General features: G+C 43.2%; 1 protein-coding gene across 1 annotated transcript; it reads left to right on the top strand.

Moving 5' to 3' along the window:
- The first annotated feature begins 244 nt into the window (after positions 1–244).
- LOC121614719 (phosphatidylinositol 4-phosphate 5-kinase type-1 gamma-like) lies at positions 245–15,639 on the top strand. Its single transcript, XM_041948738.1, has 18 exons — positions 245–338; positions 3,610–3,638; positions 3,832–3,921; positions 4,075–4,205; positions 4,310–4,427; positions 6,096–6,248; positions 6,862–7,161; positions 7,509–7,717; positions 7,795–7,878; positions 8,952–9,000; positions 9,212–9,296; positions 9,441–9,614; positions 10,343–10,499; positions 10,626–10,688; positions 10,780–11,320; positions 11,994–12,068; positions 13,872–13,958; positions 14,096–15,639. Exons 1-18 carry the CDS (start codon positions 245–247, stop codon positions 14,096–14,098), a joined length of 2,442 nt encoding a protein of 813 aa, XP_041804672.1. The 3' UTR covers positions 14,099–15,639.
- The last annotated feature ends 6,632 nt before the right edge of the window (positions 15,640–22,271 follow it).

The following is a 22,271-nucleotide window of genomic DNA, read 5'->3' as shown; positions in this document are numbered from 1 at the left end:
GTGCAACTGATGACGCACTGTAGCGGCAGTGATGATCAGCACCGCTGGCTCTGAACGCGTCGTGGCGTATGCATTTTTACGGCGACTAATACACATCCATGGAGTTATGTAGTGTGTAATTCTAGCAGTTAATGACAAATATGACGAAATGACAGGGTTTTTAAATTGCTTCGGAGCGCAAACCGTCCATTCTTGTTCTCACTGAGGGTACGGCTGCGCGGCGTCGTCAGGAACCGTCCGGGAGATGGACGGCAGGACTGCGGAAACCGGGGATGACGGGAGCACGAGTGAGGAAGCGGCCGCCGGCCTCTGCCTACAGCTTGACCTGGGGGACACCGGTTCGTATATATTTTGGCTAGCTTGACAGTCATCTGTGGTCTTTTAACGACAAGTCCTCAAATGGTCCCATCGTTTTGGGTTTATTCAGACCCAGCTGCCGGCGACAGCAGGTGCACTGGGGCTAGAAGTTACACTGAAGTGGGCACCATCCTACCATTCAGTCATATGTGAATATGGCTAGGTAGATTGAATTAAAAGACTAGAGGGGAAAATATTTGCCTCCAAAGCAGATACAGAATATTGTAGTTCGAGGAACCTAAACTGTGGAAATGAATAATAAATTGCTTGGTTAGATAAGAGTGTCAAGATTCAAGCCACTGCTGCTCTGTTGGGAATGGCTCATGGTGTCAGTGGCTCACTGCAGGCTGGCACAAACACAAGGTGCACATTAGGGATGTGTGCACACAGTCCCCCTAGACCTGGTAAAGATGAGCTGTGGGGTAAATATAACATCTTACCTGAGTGAGTGCGGAGCTGTTTACCTGTGGAGCATACACACACACACACATACAGTAGTCATTTGTATGTGCAGCAGCCACCACACATGCTGTGGTATTTTTCTCTGCAGCCTCTATCTCGCTTCCTAATTCTTACCATCTCTCTCTTCCTCTTCCCAGCTAAATCTGAAGAGTGCTTTACATAATCTCATATGGAATTATAGCATAAACCACACATTAATCCCTTGCGGGTATCAGTTCCAAGTATTGCTGTGTATGTCAAGGCTACAAATACGACATGACAGGTTTATGATATTTATGTGTAAATGTGAAAGCAAGCAAGCACATGTGGTTGTAATCAGTTCAGCGGGGCCAAGCCGTCTTTGCATGTGCACGCTCATGTATATGCAGTCACAGTACGTTGGATGTTTGTGCACAGATGACTATCATTAAGTCCACCAGATTATACTTGTGTGCAGAGAGCCTCGGGGCATAAAAATCTACTCCTGTGTTTAGTGTCACATTAATGTCATAGCAACAGGCCGCCACTTTTTCAGCTAAGGGAGAGATCTAATCCTCTTTACCATGACTCACACACAGGCCTTAAAGCATACTTCTCTTAACATAGACACAAAATGTTAATTACAGGAGAATCGAGTAAGATTTCAGTAAATCCTTAATGTTTCAACAGATTCAAAACAAACAGGTAGCCTGTTTCTCACATGGTAATCAGACATGCTACAGCGACTTTGTCCTGTTTGTTGCTTGCAGCTCAGTGGCACATTATTCTGGACTGACCCTAATCCTGCAGAGACTCTTTGTGTGTGCAGATACTCCTTCTCATTGTTCTGTCAGACAGGCTTTGATGCAGCGTTAATCTGCAGGTTACAGGTGTGGCCAGCCGTGTGTGTCCTGTCACTGCATAAAAAGCACAAAAGAAACAAGGAAATTATGACGATCCACTTATCTTAGTTTGTGTTTCTGCATGCTGAAGTTTGTTGTCATGTTTTTTAATTTATTCATTTTTCCATTGTTTGTGCAGTCCAATTTGTCTATGTCTTTTCTTAAGTTTGTTCCATGCACCAAAAACGTTCTTTTTTATTCTCTCTTTCACTTCTTGATTTATAAGTCATGCCATATGATCATCCAAATACCATCATCGATGGTGATGTCACTCTGTCAGTCAGTCCACCACTTTGGTTCAAACTGAAATGTCTCAGCAGGTATTGGATTGATTGCTGTAGAATTTAGTAGCTACAAACATTCATTCAGACTCAGTGATTCCCCTGACCTTTCCTCTCGGGCCACCATAAAGCTCACAAATGTGGTTTTGAGTGAAATACTCTAATATTCATGTCTCCCTCATGAGAAATTGTAAGAAATCTATTGATTTTCTGACTTGTCCTTGCTGTCATCAGGTCAGAAGTCTGGTTTATCCAGTGCTTTTTGACATTTTCCATCAGCCTGAGCCTCAGCTGTACTTTGTTTTAGTGCTAATTAGGAAATGTTAGCATCCTACCTTACTAAACTGAGATGGTAAACATGGTAAACATTGTACCTCTACCTGTCATTGTCAGCCTTTTTGCATGCTGATATTAGCATTTAGCTGAAAGCATCACTGTGGTTAAGTAAAGCCTCGCAGAGCCTCATAGCTGTAGCCTCTAAGTCTTGTTATTAATGTAGTCGCCATTGTTTAGCAGCTAAAGTCAGAGTAGTGGTGTATGAGTGCATGGCTCCAGAGGACCATACTACTACTACTGACCCAACAATGAGAAGTCATTAGTATTATTATGTATTGTGTTGTACATCAGCTATTATTGTGTTCTGTCGGGCCGCTGTGACGGCAAACTCTGCAACAGTGTGTTGAACTTTAACATGGCTTAAAGATTCATTATCCGTACTCTAACAGATCCACTGTCTTAATCTTCACCCTCACATGACCTGACATTTAGCCTGATGGTGTAAACCAAGTAGTTCATAGCACTGTGAAGTTCTATGAACTATGCCTTTTCCCATACACTTCTTTCCTTCCAGCTCGGGCCTCCTCTTTTATACACAGACACAAACAGTCAAGTTGCGTCCTTCATGTCAGTGGGAAAGATTCTTCCTAATCCTCATGTCTGATTGGTTGGTGGTGTGATCTGGAGACCTCAGCCAATGACAGCACTCAGATTAGGGAGGAAGTCAATCCAATAGTGTTTTACCTTCTCAGTACAAATCTCACTGATCCAGGAATAGAAAACAGTGACTGCACTCTGCAGTGGTCTGACTGCTGAATGTCAGGTTTTCTGGATTATCAAACAATTGGCAACCTGTAGGCACTGAACTCTTCTGCTGGTGAGTTGACCACCAATTTATTTGGAGAAAGGCTGAATTAAATTTGTGTTGCCAAAAAAGTATGACAAATTTTCTTAAAGCAATCCTCCCACAACATCCAGAAGAAACTGCTCTGGAGCTTTCGATAATCTTGCTCAGCAGATGAAGTTGTACAGCACTTCAAATTTCTACTTTTCTGTACACTTCAAGATATTTGAATGATCCTTGTAAAAAAATTGGTGGTTGATAAATGGTTGGTTGAAATTGTTGCTGAATGGTAAAGTAAATCAATGAAAATGAAAATGTATGCATTGATGAAAGGTTGAGTCGATTGTGCTGTATCATGTACTCCTTATGATGGCTCAAATTTGTCTGAGTAACAAATACCAACCCAAATTTGAGCCGGATGTCAAAGTTGGCTTTCTCTGCTGAAACATTCATTGCTAAATCACGCTAAATAATGTACCAATGTGGACACCTCTCAACCCAAATTCTCCTGCATCTTCTCCCTCCACAGATTCAGCTAAGAGGGCTCAGATAACAGAGGTGAGAGGCTACTTCACACTATACCTATCTGTCCCACTTGTCTCTGTTGCTGTCTTCCTCTCTTTCCCTTCTCTCATCTGTATTGGTTTGTGACATGGTTCAATTCCATATGACCTCTAATGCGACAAAAAACAATAGAGCAGTACATACATCACGTAAACATTTGCATTTCCCTTTTCTGTTACTGCGACAGATGCCGTCCCCATTTGGAGTGGGCGCTGCCCATGAGAAGAAGATTGGTCACAGGAGGGTGGATGCCTCTGGAGAGACAACATACAAGAAGGCAAGCAGGCTTTTCCTCTTCATCTGTCTCTCTATTTATCTTAGCCTTTTGTCTTATATATAGTTTTTTAGATGTGCTTGGTATCACGATTTCGCCGTTTACTTCCCACCCACCCCTCACTCTGTTGTTCTTTTCTCTGTTCCCCGCCTCCAGACCACCTCCTCTGCCTTGAAAGGGGCCATCCAGCTGGGTATTGGATACACTGTCGGCAACCTCAGCTCCAAGCCTGAGAGAGATGTGCTGATGCAGGACTTCTATGTGGTGGAAAGCATCTTCTTCCCCAGGTGCGTTTCTTTGCGTGGATGTTTACTTACGTGGACATGTGTGTGTACAGAATCTAATGTTTTATCTTCTTTTACTCTTCCTGTTCCCATCTTGCTCCATGCAGCGAAGGCAGTAACCTCACTCCAGCCCACCACTACCCAGACTTTAGGTTTAAAACCTACGCCCCTGTGGCCTTCCGTTACTTCAGAGAGCTCTTTGGGATCCGACCAGATGACTACCTGGTGAGATATTTACAGTATGTTCTCTGATGACCTGTGATGAGTATTTGAATGTCTTGTAAAGTGAAATGTTTACTGTTAGGTGCAGCACCAGCAGAGAAGCAAACATTTACACATCGTGCATAATTAATTCCATCAAAACACCTGATAGTCAACCTATTTGTTAGGACCCTACTCTTTAGTTGTCATATTATTGAGCTGGTCAACACCTGCCAATTCATGATGTAAATTTCATTGTAATTTGACATGGCATAGTTGGACTAGAGTGTATGTGATATCATATATTTCCAACAGCTGCTATCAACAGGAAACAGTAACTTCTATTACAGTTTCCTTGTCTGTGACCACCAAAAGAAAGATCTAATAATATTTTAATAGCTTTTAATTTGAATTGCATATATAAACATGGAACATGTTTAATGTGTAATAGAGTGAAAAGCACTGCTTAATTCATTATTATTAATAGCAAAGCCATAATAAAAACGGCATTATAGCAGCAAACTACAATATCTATTTACTTTAGTTTGTCTGGTCAGAAATCTAAAAATCTGTTTTGTTTCTCTTGCTTGTTACATTTCATTTGATATCAGTGTAATAACACAGTAAGATATGATCATTTCCTTAATATAGATTTGTGTAAAGTTCTCTCTGAAAGCATTTGATAGATGATCAGTGGCATTATCAACGAAAACATGTCCCCTGCCCTGAGTGGTACATGCCAACACACACAACACACACACAAAAAAAGTTGTACATGCCCTCACATATTTTGCATGTGAGGCTGGCAGGCAGCTCACAAACACACGCACACACACACACACACTGAGACGTAGAGTGATCTCAGATGTACGTTTAAGCTCACATTCTGCCTGTGCCAGAGGGAGATTAGCAGACTAAAGCTTTCTTTTTTAAACTCCAAGTAGTGGTGGCAGACAGTCAGAGAGTAATTTCTGTTTGTGTCTGTATGTGTTTGTGTTGGTGCTGGAGTTCCAGTGTGAGTGCACTGCACTGACTAAGCCTCAGAAAATGTTGTTTTTTACAAATGAACTGACTTCATTTTATACAAAGTTTTTAATGGCTCGACTTCACTGTAAGATATTCAGTATGAATTTAAGACCACTGATGCTATTGGAGTTTTAATGTTTAATACGGTTCACCTCAGTTTAACACAGGTGCTGATAGTGCACATGGCATTCAGCATCAGTGGGTGAAAGTAACATGCAGTTACTAATACCACATTAAGGTGTAAATGTCAAAATGTACAACTTAAACTCCTCTCTATGTGTAATTCTTCCCACCCACGCCTTTCTTTTTTGTACTCAGTAGAGTATGCACACTTGCACTTTAAAACAAGTTCCCTTTTTGCTGCTGATGAGCAATGCCCTGTGAGTGGGTAGATATATTAGTCTTTTGGGTGGCTGTTTGAAAGCTCTATTGGATACAGCATTAACAGTGCTAGGCAGCCCTGCAGCATCTACAAAGTGTTAAACTTGTGATGAAATTACAAACTCAGAAACAAACAGGCAGAGAAAGCTTAAGAATGAATAAAATCTGTTTCTATGGCTGTTGCATGTTGTCTTTTTTCAAGCTGCGGGTCAGATATGTCAGACTTGAGGTGAGACACCAGCTTATATTAGAATCTTTGTTCCTCTATCTCTCTGCTCTGTCTAGTATTCTCTGTGTAACGAGCCACTGATCGAGCTCACAAATCCAGGAGCTAGTGGCTCCATATTCTACGTAACCCGCGATGACGAGTTCATCATCAAAACTGTTCAGCACAAAGAGGCTGAGTTTCTACAGAAACTCCTTCCTGGATATTATATGGTAAGTCAAACCGAGTCCCTCCCTCAAAAGAATGGATTTAATAGCTGTTTCCAAATTTTTGCAAGAGTTATATTATCATAAAATATTCCATACTGAAACGTGTATACATATTTTTAGTATTAAGTATTCAAAAAGCTAAAAACTTGGGGAAACTGGTATTTTTTAATCTGCAGATATCAGAAATTGTTTAATTTTACTACTTAACCTTGCCGTATGTTTTGTAATAGTGATTTTGGTGTGTGGGCGTGGGGTGTTTGTGTACATGAGTGCATGCTTAAGAGCTGAAACCTCTTGTCATCTTCATCCTCTTTATCCGCCGCCTGGTGTTGGGCCTGGTCAGCAGTGACGCCAGCAGGTGACTTTGTAATAGATCTGAGCAGAGAGGTTGTACGTGACCGAGGCCCGGGCTAAGTACTCCTTAACAGGTTAAGCATGCACACAGCAGAGACACAAGAATGGGCTGAGACCTGTGGATGGGTCACGCTGTGTGGCAGGTGCAGGCTACCGGGGCTGAAACACACGGACTGCGTGCTTTATTACCAAATAATGTACCTATTTCTTTAATTGTCCCTGTCTCTTTCCCTACGTCTGCTGCATGAATAACCCTCTCCAGAACTTGAACCAGAACCCCCGGACCCTGCTGCCAAAGTTTTTTGGCCTCTACTGCGTCCAGTGTGGGGGCAAGAACATCAGAGTTGTTGTGATGAACAACATTTTACCACGCTCTGTGCGCATGCACCTCAAGTTTGATCTGAAGGGCTCCACATACAAGAGGCGAGCATCCAAGAAGGAAAGGGAGAAGTCCAAACCCACTTTTAAAGACCTGGACTTTCTGAGTGATGTTCCTGAGGGCCTCACTCTGGACCAGGACACATACAGCGCTCTGGTCAAAACTCTGCAGAGAGACTGTCTGGTGAGAAAGAGAAGAGGGAGGAGATGGATGAACAGTAGTTTGTAGATGTAGATTAACATTGTACCTTTTATTTTATCTTATCAAAGCAGCACAGCCAGCCACATATAAACTATTTGACTATTTGCTGAGAAGTGTACTATAAATAAAGAGTAGAGGACTTACAGAGCAATTAAAAGGCAAAAGAATAGATAAAAGAAGAGAGGAAGAGAAGAGGGAGAAAGAGGTCAGTGTTTGCCATGCCTCAGGCTGTAAATACATACAAAAATGCATACATAATACATAAAAATGTAAGTTTTCTCAGGAGCTTGGTGAATGTTTTGAAATATCATGTATGTGTTTCACGTCAGGTTTTGGAAAGTTTTAAGATTATGGACTACAGTCTGCTGCTGGGGGTCCACAACAAGACCCAAGCAGAGCGAGAGCGTCAGGCTCAGGGCTCACCTGCAGGAGGCGGGGATGAAAAGAAGCGTGCCGCTCAGAGAGCCTTGTACTCCACTGCGATGGAGTCCATACAGGGAGGCTCCACGTGCAGGGACACACTGGACCACGATGACACGTAAGTCACCATTTTATAGTGTTCTTATCATTCATTACTTTTACAAATGATGGTAATGTTCTCCTGTCTGTCTGTAGTATGGGTGGTATTCCAGCTGTGGGTGGGAAAGGAGAGCGTTTGCTGCTGTTCATTGGAATCATTGACATCCTGCAGTCCTACAGGTAGGAACCAGAAAATGAAAGGTTAAACATGCCATGTAATAATGTAATGTAATGTAATGTAAATTAATACTTTAATAGTTTTGACATTGCATTTGAAACTATATGCCACTGGGCCAGATTTTCAGTGAAATTTACTAGGTTGTTTTACAAATCAAGAGCTCTTCACAGCTCTTTGTCAGATCCACCAGCATTTTATATTCTTCAGTAAAAATGGAGAAAAGAATAGGGCCTGTCAACACTAAACATCAGAAAACTGCTTGTGTTTGTCCAATTGGCTACCACTTGTCTGACAAGGTCATCATATTTTTACACTAATGAAGTCAAAGTGTAAAAATGTTTTTCTAAAAAAATAATTTAATAATAATATATCCTGATGTATGAAGTGCTCTACATATCACCTTAAACCTCCACAGCCTCGTCAGAGTGAGGTACTGTTTAAGGTTGCACTTGTCATTTCAGTCTGCCTTTCATTGGACACTTTAGGACACTTTAAATGACAAAGTTGGATTTTTCTCTGGCTTCAAAGTCAGGAAATGATTAGTTTTAGGCTTACAGTAATCCAGGCATTTTATATCTGCAAGGAATGTTAAAAGATGGAGAGAGGTCACCAAAAAAAAACAATCCCAGACATGTCATGCTGTCTATGAATAAGTACAAATTGAGGAGGTACACAACAGCTATTGTCAGGACAATAGTGTGGACATAAGAAATGTGTGTGGTGTGTAGCATTAAGAAACGATAATTGAAATTGATCATTGGAACTCATTTTCTGACTTCTAATTGACCACAAGTGTGGCATGTCACATGTGCTTGTATGATGCATTATGGGTATGTAAGGTGGTGACTCTATATTTATGAGATGTTCTTAGGAAGAGCCTTGTGCTTGAAACGTCACAGAATTATCAGCATTAAAATCCAACACAAGCTACTTGGTGTGTGGATCTACTTGTTTCAACTCGTGCGTAGCATGAAATCGAGTTCTTAAAATGCACATTAACATTGCAAGTTGCCAGGTTACAACAGTAAGTCACTGAATGAGTGTGTCTGAATAATTTAATTGTCTTGTCCGACAGAATGATAAAGAAACTGGAGCACTCTTGGAAGTCCCTCATCCATGACGGGGTGGGTACATTTCACGTAGCTGTTATGCCACAATCCATAACTAAGTAAAACAAACCTCATCAAACCACATTAAATTTTGTTTTTGCCTTATTTTGTCCCTTTATTTGGCATTTATGTAATAGGTGTAAGCACATTGCCATTGTGTATAATAAGTGCAAGATCCTGCCTTCACTCTGACTCGATTTTCCATTGCTGCCTCCACCCCCCACAGGACACAGTGTCAGTTCACAGACCTGGTTTCTATGCTGAGAGGTTCTACAAATTCTGTAGCACCATTGTCTTCAAGAAGAGCTGCTGTGAGTTACAACTGTGCTTGAGCCATACACTGTTTGTTGTGTTTGATGCCTATAAGGCATTATTTTGTGTTTCTTTATGTTGATTATCGTGACATTTTATCTTTTGGAATGAGAGTGCATTTAAACTATCCCTTGCTTCCACAGCATTGCGATCATCTCCATCGAAGAGAGGACGAGGGGCTCTCTCCATGTCCAAGTCCAGTGCTGGAACAGGTTCTGCTGGGCAGCGTCCCTCAGTGAGTGATGAGAGGCAGGAAAACCTGGACAACTTGGAGAACCTACGAGGAGCTCGCAGCTTCCCTATGCTGGAGGACAACGGTAGTTTACTTCTTATAAACACCATCAGTCCACAGTCATACATGTTACACACAGGGCTCATTAGGAGGATGGGATGCTTAATGTCAAACACATATGCCCAGTGGTATAGGACTGTTTGACCAGGAGCCGTCATCAGTGTTTATGAAAGCTAGCTGCCCTCATCAAACGTACGTACGTATGCAACGTACTATTGATGTTGAATAAACCAGTAGAAAATAACTGGTGAGTGCTGGTTTTCCCATTGTGTCTCTCTGAACTTTGCACACTATTAGCTTCAATTTATTGCAGCTGAGAGCTCCATTTTCTCTTTAATTGGACTAGAGCGAGCCTTTATCGATCCCTGTGGAGAAATAGAAGTGCAGCAGCAGTTTAGTAGCAATAGGAACCGAATCAAAGTAAAAGTATAACACATCAAGACTAGATATTCATAGATAAAATTCTTAAGAAAAGCAGTGGCGTAATAAAAACAGAATGTCATTGAATGAAGGAAAAGTCGTGGTAGAAAGCCAAACTTAAAAGTGCAGGGGCTTAAAGTGCAGGCCTCATCTGATTGGCTGAGGTGTAGTGTTGTACGATTGACAATGAAAGGTTTAAAGGACATACTTATATTTCATTTGATTTTGCCTGATTTAAAGCAAATAAATTCTCTTGCTTGTTTTCACAGTATTTTGCATATATTTCATTGTCTTTTCATATGTCTTGGTTTCTTGGTTATTTATGCATATTAGGGAGAGAACCACCCTGCACTCCGCCATCCTTTGAAGATGCTACAACAGCCTCTATCGCTACCACGCTCTCCTCTAACAACTCCTTACCCACCACCCCTTTCGATACACCAGAGCACCCACGCTACAGGAGGCAAATGCATTCCCCAAGTGTGGCCAGGTGAGAATAATTGCATTAATATACAGTGATGTATCTAAAATGACAATATACTGTCAAAACACTGCACTGTGAGCTCTGTACCTCCCCTGCTGATATCACACCGGGTATCCTCCTGTGCACTTTCAGGTCACAGAAAGTTGCTGTTCATGGGGAAAAGCAGGACACCATAACAGTGGAGGTGGAGCTCAGGTATACACATATCCAGCAATGCTGTACTAGCATAATGTCCTCAGCTGCCTGTGTAACAGTATTTTAACTGTGTTCTTTGTTTTTCATACAGTAAAATCCCAAAAAGCACAGAGCTCACACAGCTGACAGACATGACGTCCCCAAGCCACCTGTCACCTGATCTTCAACCCCATGTCATCGCTTCATCCACCTCTCCCGCTATTAATACATCCCCTGCATATTCTTCCACCACTCTTCCTCCTTCCTTCACATCTTCCTCCTCCGCTGCTCAGTCAGCGGGCCAGTCATCCTCCACACTCACTTCATCCATCCGTCCATCCACCAAACCACTCACCTCTCCCACAGCGGCTCAGTCTTCCACTCTTTCTTCTCCAGTCTCTCATCCAGTTGCACAGTCCACACTCCTCACTTCAGCTCCGAACACGTCCGCCCTCCCTCCTGCCTCAGCATTTACTCCCATCCGCCCTGCATCTCCTCACTCCTCTCACCACTTCCCCTCGACCCCTCCCTCCTCCCAGCCTCCGAGCCCCCAGGTGCCTCAGCGGGCGCCGCGTGCATCATGCAATCAGCTGTCTGTGTCCAGCAGCCATAACTCTCTGGATGGGGAGGTGCCGGTGTCTGACATCTACTTTGTAAGTCCCCAAGCATGTGTTGGTGCTTTGCTTTTAGTTTGGAATTATTTTGAATGTTTCAGTTAAGGATGTAATGTATGAGGTCACTGCAGGAAGCTCTCTTCAGTGTTGTTTTGTGAACAGGGCTCTTCCAGAGAGTAAAGATCGTGTTTCCTCTTCTGTTTTTTTATTTTATTTTTTTTGATCTACTGGGTCTCTTGCAGTGGCCCAGTCAGGACAGCGTGGTAGAGCTATGATGGTGAGGTGTGTGTGTGTGTGTGTGTGTGTTGCAGCGTGCACGTACTACAGGCCGCTCGCTGTCCGTACTGCTTTTTTCCAAAGCATGAGGCTGCCGCCGGTCACAGTTCATGCTTCCGAATGCATCAGCAAGACACTGGGGTTGTCTTTCCTGCACAGCATGATGTATTTATATCTAGCAATCTGCATTCATGCGCCCTGTCAGTGTCATTCACAGCTATACATAATAATCTCTCTGTGTGAATTTTTTTGTTATGTTATAGCATTCAGTCTCCATTTTCCATTTTCTTTCCTTTCTTCCTTTCTTTCCATGGCTGCTTCTCTCATCTCTTCCCTCATCTTTCTCCTCCATTGTGTAATTCATTGACTTTATTTCCTGTGTGCACAATGTATGCATTTGTGTGTTCATCTGCGTGTGTGTGTGTCCATCCATCAGTATGCAGATGGCAGATATTGGGTGTACTCTCCAGTTCTTGGCCGTCGTAAGCTAAACTCTAGCTCAAGTTACAATGTAAGTCACTACCAAAGTAGTTAGAGTCATTTGTTCCACGTACCATCACATTGCTGGTCACCGTTCCACTGGGGCTGTCACAAGCACAGCTGCGTCTGGATCTTCAGAAGTTCTTAAAAATGAAGCCACGGTGCATTTGTCATGACTTATTTAGTGTTAAAGTCTGAAAAAAGACATTGCATATTAATAACTGCAGCTTCTGAAGGGCCATCGTGTGCATTTAAATGGAGCATGCATCTTTATGTGACAGGTTACCAGTAAATGCTCATTTCAGAGTTAGTTAACTGTGGCTTGTTTTGGCTTTGTGCTTTTTGTGATCCCTCAAGCTTTCTGTCCCATAGTGCTCAGGTAGCACAGAGGAGCTGATTAGTGTCACCTGTTTACTCAAGCTGCACTTGGGCCATTTTAAAGCCCCTGAAAAGGCGGTTTCAAATATTTAGTATTTCTCTATAACATGAAATATTCATGACTAAATAAGCAGAAATTAGGTTAAAGTTTGGAAAAAATGAAGCATTCTTAGAAATTATTCATTAGACTTTCACTGTGAAAAACTCTGGACTGTTTAGGTAGGGGATGGCCAGATGGGAGTTGATGCTGGCAGCATAAGCACACACTGTCTGATTCAAATGTTTGTAAACTCTGATTAGAGCACAGAAGTATGTGACATCACTCAGGCTCGCCCACTTCAAACCATGCAGAAATCTCTGATGTGAAACAACCAAAAGTCTTCTGACGCTGGCAGAAAATTACATGTTTATTGAGGAGCCCATCTGTCGTCAGAAGCTGATAGACGAAATATTATTTCAGGGTCTTTAAAGTGAAATGACACCAATCTTAGCCAGGATATCCACAATACGTCAGCCCTTCTAACTGAGACACTGTAAATTCTCCTTGTTTTCCTCAAATTAAACTGCAGATTCAGACACATCTCCATGTAGAGGAAGTGATACTTTAAAACATAAGAACCAAAAAGAAAATCTTCCCAGGAATGAGCAATCACTGAGCCCACTGTGGGCAGCTGAAAAACTCATCTTGATGCTGTTTGAAGCTCCATCATGCGAAGCTGCACTGGGCAGCTTTAAAGGTGCGATGTGTAAGATATGGCCAGAATGCGAAAAAGTAACAGTTCTGACATTATTTCAAAGATGTCTATGTGTTGTGTTGCAGAGATATCTAGTTGAAAACAGCATCCTGTCTTGAAATACCACTTTGTACCTCAAGAGGTGATAGTCCAATAGTATAGCCCCCTGTAGTTTCTTAGTCTACTAAATGAATAAAACTTGAACAAAATGTCAAAACAGGAAATATTCTTACACCTATTTTCCTTATCAAACATAACAATACAACCCTACATCTTCTGAATTCAAGTTTCTCTCTTTTTAACCGATCTAAGATGAGCTTAATTGTAAAATTAATTATTGTTAATTGTGAAAATATTCCAGCTCTACATGCTGCTATTCCACACAGTTGATGACCCTTCTCCCACTGCTCTCTGGGATATCACCTCTCCTGTCCCCTCCTACCATGTCTTCATCATCCCCGGAGTAAGAGTCCTGGTTGAGTTAACTAGCTAATGGAAGCCAGCAGCTCCGGCCACAGCAAAGAGTCTCGTGAGCAGCAGTTAGTTGTCACTCTGGTGATATGCTGCCCCCTGTTTGTCTGGAGCAGTCGTCGACAGGAGGCCAAGTCTTACACATTGTACCTTTAAACTGTTCACACTCTGGGTACTATCTATATATACAGCTTTCTCCTCTTGTCTCCTGTCCTCTGCTGCCGCCCTCTGCTGGCTGTATGCGATAACAGCAGAATCAGGAGGATCGGAGCTGGGTGTACTCTCCTCTGCACTGCAGCTCAGGGTCCAGAAGGTGCTCAGATGGGGAGAGTGAGACAGTGAGTGTACAGTTCTGTCATTATTTATCAGTAATTCAAAGGACAGAGATGAATAAGTGTACAGTATACATACTTTCTGTTCTCATGTTAATATTTCTCCTACTTACCACTTTTCATGTGTCTCTGTGCTCTTTCAGTAACTCACAGTGGAGACAGCAGTGACGGGTGGAGCCAGAGGCTGTCTCCATATACAGAAGCTGTGAGGTTTTGATAGCAAAGCCACCAGGACACTATGAGAATTAGTGCTGGTTGCCCAGACTGCATGTGGAAGCTTGCTTTGCCAACACAGACTAAAGGAATGAACTTATAGAGGCATTTAAGTATACAACAATACAATACATGCATACACTCATGCAGTCAAACAAACTTATAACTATCAAAGTATTATGCAAAAAAACAAAAAAAATCATCAGTTCCTGGACAATCTGATTGACATCAGGCAGAGATGAAATCAGTCTGCTGAGAGGCACTGTGAAGGACGTGGTGGCTGTTGAGTCAGGTATTACTGCAGTGCTGCTGCTGCTGCCGCTGCCGCCTGCTGTTTTTAGGTTTTTCGTGTTCGTGAGTCACGCTGCACTGTGCCAGCTCTGGCTATGCAATATGGACGTACACATTATTGATTTCTCTTTTTGACTAATGCTACTTCAACTACTTCGGAGTTGATTCGCGCATTTATTTTTATTTAGGGGTGCATCAAAGCTGTATATAATATTATTTTTAGCACTTTATCATGTGGCTGCAGTCTTCTGAAATCGTATGTGTTTTGTTATTTTGTCACCAGTTGTCGTGGAAAAACTCAAACTCCAGTAATGTTTTGTGTGTGGTGTGTACACAGGGTTCTGTCTGCTCAGTGGTGTGTGGTGGTCCACTTAAGAAAACTTCTATCTGACTGTGAATGGTTCTGTTCAAAATGCCTTATTGACAAACTCATTTTCATAACTGTTTTTGATATTTGGGTCACTTGTAATCATTAAGAAAACCATACAGAGCATTTCATTGAGTAAATACCAAATGTTTGAAGCAGAGTTAAGACAATATAGCAACCATGCATTTTACACCTTTTCAGGATTTAGGACCAAGAGATCAAGAGAGAACTGAAGGAAAAAAATGAATCTAATGGTCTTTTGTAAATTGTTGTAGATGAAGTGTGTGTGTTTGTGCTTAAACACATGCATGTAAGTCTGTACGTGCTCTTATGTCTCTGTCCGTGCATGTGTTTGCATGCATATTGGTGTTTGATTGGGAGACATGTTAGTGTAAGATGATTCTGTCCTGCCTATTTGTCAAATTGTCAAAAGGTGTAACTTCCATTTGTTGTTATAGTCCCTGAAAGTCTGAACCAGCTATAAGCATGTTGGCTGTGCGAGAAAAATGAAATCTAGCTACCCCAGTCTTTAATGACACTGGATTAACCACACATTATGAAAGTAAACAAACTGAGCTAAACTGAAATAACCTCAATTTTCTGTACTGTTCCGTGAGAAGATGAATCTACTGCTGCCACATGCAGAACCTTCCTTCTTCTGTACATGATGATACTTGTGGCGACAAGATTGACCACAATGAGACTTCCTGACTGTGTCGAAAAGCGCTGCTGTAACATACTGTATTACTGTATTATTTGGGTCTGCTGAAGCTAACCTGCCCGTTTGAAGGCAACAGTGTTTGTAGCTGATCACTGTGTAAAAGACAATAAAGATTATATTGTGTAAAAAAAAAAGATTTTGGTGGAATTTTAATAGTTTTCTAAAATAACCAGATTTATAAACCAGCTTTTGCAGGTTAAGCTTATGTTACTTGCATAATTTGCCCACTAGATGGCACCACAAGGTCTCAGAAAGTTTAGTGCTCCATCCTGCCACAGCTTGAGTGGACTGTCATGCAGTATTAATTCAAGCCTCGCAGTTGAACAGTAAAATGAAATTGCACTAAGACGTATGCCAGCATATGAGCTGTCTATAGGCTGTAATTCATTTTATTGTGTTGTTGATAGACCATAAAAAGGAGGCTAATATTTACATCACACTGACTTTTTAACACAAATATAATGATATAAATGTTGATTGCTTCACCAGGGCTGACATTTTATCTACCTTTGCCTTGCTTTTATACATTGGAATCAAAAAGACAAAGATCTGTATGGCTTCAGTCAGAACAGCCCATCAGGATCTTTGCTGGCTATCTGCAGTGAGACAGACTCTGTACACAATATACACACATGCAAAAAAAGGAAAACACTGAAATTTGTACAATAAAGTGCAATCAAGTGAGAGCTGTAGCCAGACATGGCCACAAGAAGATATTACAGCGAGCGCAGTGTGTATGTATTGTGTTCCTCTGTGTGTGCACGTGCATTGCCGTGTGTGTGCGTGTGCTTTATGTGTAAGCCAGAATTGCGAATGTCACTCAGAGTGACAAGTCAGCCATGAAGGGGCTATGATGGAATGTGTGATGGACAAGGATCAGCAGCCACCTTCCCAATTGTCCTGGAATGAAATTGTCCCTCCCTCTTTTTGTCCTTTGTCCTACCTCTGACCACACGCACACACACACACACAAACACACACACAGAAACAAACACCTAATCCCTCTGTTCCTTCTCCTGCCTCCACAAGTCCGTCTCCCTGACATTCAACCAGGAGGGTTTTCCTTCACCAGTCCAGTGGTACAACTCATTCGTTATGGTAAAGAATCGTTTAAGGATATGGCTAATTATTTCTTATTGTCAACAAACCCGATGAAAACATTAGAGTGTGATATACAGCAGCTAATTCCTCTGTGCTGCAGACTTCCATTGTTGTCCAAATACTCATCAGTGAGCCACACTGGTTGACATGTTACTTCATTACAATGAATGTCAATTATTCTGAGTCTCTCTCACACATGCACCAGTTTTCCCGCTAGAGCAGCGCATGTATGAATCCGCAGCTGAAAATAGTCCCCAACAAATGCTCAACCAACTCCCGTTTGAGTAGCGTCTGCTAAAAACTACAGTGCCCAGCTGTTGTTAGCAATTTTTTAGCCTTTTATAAAACCAATTGCATACATTTATCACTCCTTTTGAAACATTTACGTCTTCATTAGATAGAAATGGGCTTAGGGCTGAGAGCTACAGACAGTGATGGGCTGATACATTATTGGTTTTTGTCTTTATAAAATACCATCAGCCTTGTTATCTGAGCACTGATGGGACATTAGGGTGTCATGGCGGCATCGTGCATTCTGCAGGGTCCTGTCGTCCACTTGAGGCTGCTCTGATTCCCCCCCCGCAGTCCAGACTCATGCACGTTCGAAGGATAGAAGACTGTATTGGGTATGAATGTCTTTTTTTTCATATCAGTTTGCTTCTGCTCCTCCTCCTGCTTTCTGCCAAGTGCATGCTGGGATAGCCATTAGACACCTGTGACTCTGAATAGGAACAGCATCATCGTGATTATCATGAGAAAGCGCGGACAAAAAAGCTTGGCATGAAGTAAGGAAGCAGCAAATACAAATGACCATAAAGACACACTTCTTTAGTTCTCATTTTTAAAAGATTTCATGAACTTGAAGACAAATTATGGAGCGGCGGCATGTGTACCTGGGGTGAAATGGGCTGTCGCAAAGCTGAGCTTTCATCTGCAGGAAACAAACAAATGTCTTTGTTCTTTCAAAGGAGAGAGAGAGGGGCGAAAGCCACAACAAACAGGGCCAGTGTGCAGCGTGTGTGTGTGTGTTTGTGTGTGTGCGCACGTGAAAAGAAGAGAGAGAGAGAGAGATCAAAGCAGGGGGATATGTTTTTGAATCCCTGTGTGGGAGGTGAAGCCTCACCTACCCAGAATGCCTTGCCTCACTCCTTACATCCCACTCAGGTTTTTAGGAGCATCACTTCTGTTATCAGCGAGCGTATTATGATGCTACCTCCTCATCAGTCATCTCCAGATATTCTCAGAGAGCCTTGAAACGGTGACTTGGTGTGAACCGGCAGTCATCCCTGACCTGCGCTGCATCTCCCACACACGGATCAACACGTGTGTTTCAGCTGCTCCTGCACCGCAATGTACAGAGCAAAAAAAAAAAAAAAATCTCCAAAACATGAGCGGGGTCTTGGTTGTGCTTCACGGCAGAAGATCACGGCTGAGTTGGATCAGTGCCCATCCCCCCTCATTCTCCCGATCTCGCGAAGGGATCGAAGCGTCTCTTTTTAACTCAGCGTGAGAAGCTGCAAACAGATGTCTGTCTGTCCACACACAGGGAATGTGGTGCCCTCTCACACACCGATGAAAAGCCATGAAAGGCTCTGCGTTGCGTTGTCAGTGTCTTAAGGCAGTGTTTATCTTTGGCAGGCTGAAGAAAACAAAGCCATCGATTTCTAATCCTAATCCCCCTCCACTGCTTCTCTCCTATTGATCATCTATCCATCCTTAATGAGATGGAGGGATAGAGGGATGGAGGGCTGATGAAGGACAAAACTTTCCCTGCCGGTGTGCTGCCGTCTTCGCCCTCCACCCATCTCTTTTCAATCTGTCTCTCGCTCGTGGGGGCTCTCGCTAACTCGGCATTCTTTATGGTGGAATGGAAAATAAATGCAGCCTGGTGATTTTGTAGAGATTTATCGAACGTGGAGGCCCGCAGAGCTGCGGAGGTTCACCTAAATATTGAAATTGGATGACATGGATGAATGCACTGAACACACAGACGCACATGCGTACACAGTAAAATTGGAATGGGATTTCTGCCTGTGTAGCATAATGTCTCTGAGTCAGTGATGGCCCGACTAACCACTGAGTGCAGGCTGAAAAGCTGTTTCTGTGAAAGTGTTGTAAAGAGCTCCACTGTAAGTCACTGTGAGATCTTTACATGCAATTTAAAGTGGACATGAGGTTTTCAACACCAGAGTCTCGAAGCCAAATAGAATATATAGAGGTCTGGATGTTCATGTAAGGAAAAGAGGGCGTGTAACCTTTTGGTAATGACTTTTCCAGTAGGACTGTGTTTTGTTTGAGTCAAGAAATGCAGCCAGAGCAAAAGAAGCAGGGGAAAAGTACCCTGAAAGACAACCATCTTTGTTTAAAGCTGCACTAATTATTACTGCTGTATTAACAATGTGTCAAACGACTGCCTATATTTAAAACGTATCCCCCATGGTGATACAGAGAATGATCACCCTACTCTGAGGTTCCCCTCGGCTGCACGAAGCATTTTAACGTCTTTGGCTTCATTGTTTTGGTTTACGGCCACACAGCTGTTTAAGCTCGCTCTTCCTGTTCTCGTCGGTCTTGTTTCCCGCCAGGCAGCTGAGAAAGTTTGATAAACCCACTGTCCTCTACCTGCTCAACAGTTAAAAGGTGAAAGCGGTGGAGCTTTCAGCGGCATAAGAGCCAGGTTTTTGCTCAGAAGTTGGTGGAGACCAAAACAGAGCTAAAAAGGAGGGTGACGTTCATCAGATGGCCAAAAACACACCTTCAACTGAATGCTAATGTTACTCTGCATAGTCTGCAGAGCGTATGTGAGTTACGAACTGGAACAACCTGCTCAGTAATAAAACAACCCTCTTCGTGTGAAGTTGCTCTCTGACTCATTTTGGTCGAGACATGAAAGAACAGGGTTTTTTTTGCACTCAGATTTTTATGGGAGTGACAAACGAATGCTTCTCAATCCCCTGTCCTTCTGAAGCTGTGATCGCAGTGAGGAGGGGGCAAAATGAGGGGATGCTGACCGTGACCGCTGTTAGCAACATCATTCTATGGGTATACTAGAGGGTAAACCCGGACAGACAGAAAATCAAACACTAAGCTAAACCGCGAGCAAGAGAAGAAAGGTGTGGAACACCTGCTGTTGGTGTTGCAGCTCCTCAGACGGTATTCGTATTGTTTGTGCACAGACTTGTAGGATTAAGCTTAATCACAGTGGTATTCCCTCTGGGATCATGGATAAACAATGGATCTGGTGTGGGAGGTCCGGTAGCCACACCCCACATTCCTCAGGAGTCACCTCTGAGAGGAACTCACGGCCGTCCCGGACTCTACTTGAGGTGAGCCACACGTGGCTAAACAAGAGAAGGCGGCCGTGAAGCGCTTTCACAACAAAACCAAGTCTTGCCTTCACAAAACGCATCGCTTTGCTTGCAGAACTTTAGAGAAAACTGGATTGCTCTGGATACATAACGCATGTCGATGCAAAAATGGCACCCCTGGGGATGTTTCTCCCTAAGTGTGTGATAATGGCTGCAGCAGAAGTCATTAATAGCGGGCTAATGTGTGTCAGATGGTACCTGTCCAGCAGCAGCAGCAGCAGCAGCATGGGAGAGCGATCCAGGACACGAGTGACTGGCCAGCATAATGAGAGGGACATGGCCTGCCAACCTGGGCAGCTGCTTCTCTACTGGGAATGAGTAGTGTGTGTGTGTGTGTGCGTGCGTGCGTGTGTGGATACGTGCACGCGCATCTTCACATTTTCCTGCCCTCTTTCTGCTTCTCTTCTCACTGTATTTCTGCAGCATCTAGAAACACGGCGACACACACGCCCTCACACACGCTCAGACATACAGACGCAGACAGCCTCGTCAGGGTTACCGTGGGAATGCCTGTGGCATTATGTCAGTCATTGAGGTGATGCCTTTAATCCTGAAACAAATCTAGACTTTGTGTTGTGCGTCTCCGGCTGTGTGTGAGTGAGCGTGCCCGTGTGCGAAGCCCAATCTCACACCCATTACACCACGGCTGGCCGCGCAGCAAAGACACCCCACCGCCACTCCCACATGGAGGAGCGGGCAGGATTAGCCAGCTCTATACCCGCCCTAATCTGGGGACAAAAACCCACAATCACCTCCCACTGAGATATGGAGACAGAAAGATTCAGTCTGATCTGCCCTCCTCCATAGAACAAGAGTGTCTTTTAAGGGTAAAATTACCACTGCTCGCTCTGCCATCGGCCAATGTGGATTCAGCCCTAAACGGTGTCCTTTTTATCCCGATGATCGATCCCTTTTGTCAGAGTTTGGAAAACCTCCAGGTCTCGCTCTGTGGCAGCGAATGGAAGTAGCAAGAAGCTTTTCAAGAGAGCGCAGCCATGCTAGGAGCTCTGTGAGCTGAGCTTTGAGCTAAATGCTAACATTCTCATGCTAAGCTGCTTCCAGCTGATGATGTTTAGCAGAGGTAATGTTTACGATGTTCACCATCCTAGTTTAGCGTGTTAGCATGCTAACTTTTGCTACTCAGCACTTAAAGTGCAGGTGAGGATGATGGGAATGTGCTCAGTTCTGCAGGTATTTGACAATAAAAAACAAAGTGAAATGTTTGACCTGATGATAGCAGCAGAGGAAGGATCACCAGACTTTATACAATTCTTCCCGCGGGGGACATGAACGTCTGAACCAAATTTTGGGTCATTCCATCCAATAGATGTTGAGCTATTTCAGTCTGGAAGTGGTGGACCGCCCGGCATCGTCATCCACGGAGCTGCTCTGTGGTCTGAGACGGTTAGCCGTGCACTTATTTTTCACATGAACAGATGCAATTCTATCACTTTTCGAGTAGCGCTCAGCGTGTGATGCATCATCACAAAAGGCTACCTGCTAAATGTGTAGACGGCGTCTCATTATTGGACCGGAGCTGCCTGTTTCATCGCCCCGAGCCAAGCCGGCTCTCCCTCTGTCTCTCTTCCTCTTTCTGTCTCTTACTCAGAGGCATCTGCCTCATTAACCACCATCAGCATTTTGTTTGCCGTGTGTGATGTGGATGTATTGGGAGTGAGGTAGGGGGTGGTGTGTGTGTGTGTGTGTTTGTGTGTGTGCAGGCAGCTCTCATTAGGCTGGAAAAACATTGACATTTTTGCCAGAATCCACATCATATCTTCTCTTCCTTTATGTATCAAAAGGTTCCTCCAATCAGCTCCCTGGTGTGTGTGTGTGTGTGTGTGTGGTCGTGTAGTGTGAGACAGATGTTTGCTGATTCGACAAGTTTGCGCTGCAAACTCAGCCCAATTTAGCCGACAAAAAACAAGATGCCACACAGACGCTCATGGTGACAGCCCACTCTTAATTTTCTCTCCTTTTAATTCAAGCTCTCATTCCCTACTCTTTCTTCTTCTTCTTCTTCTTCTTCTTCTTCTCTCTCTTTGTCCTCTCTATCGACGCTGTGTGTGAATACACCCGCAGCATTTCGGCTGGATGTTCTGGAGTTGTTTTCCTTGTTACAGGCACCTCTGAATAAGTCTCAACTTTCACAGAGAACACTCTCTTCTTCTGCCAAACTCATAAATGATGAACAGAAAGCGCTTGAGGCTTCACTGGATGCCTCATTACAATATAGACTCTATATTAAATACATTACG

The sequence above is a fragment of the Chelmon rostratus genome, chromosome 12, assembly GCF_017976325.1.
Source record: "Chelmon rostratus isolate fCheRos1 chromosome 12, fCheRos1.pri, whole genome shotgun sequence".
NCBI lineage: Eukaryota > Metazoa > Chordata > Actinopteri > Chaetodontiformes > Chaetodontidae > Chelmon > Chelmon rostratus.
Note: the sequence above shows the minus strand (reverse complement) of the source record. Positions and strands in the feature narration are given on the sequence as shown.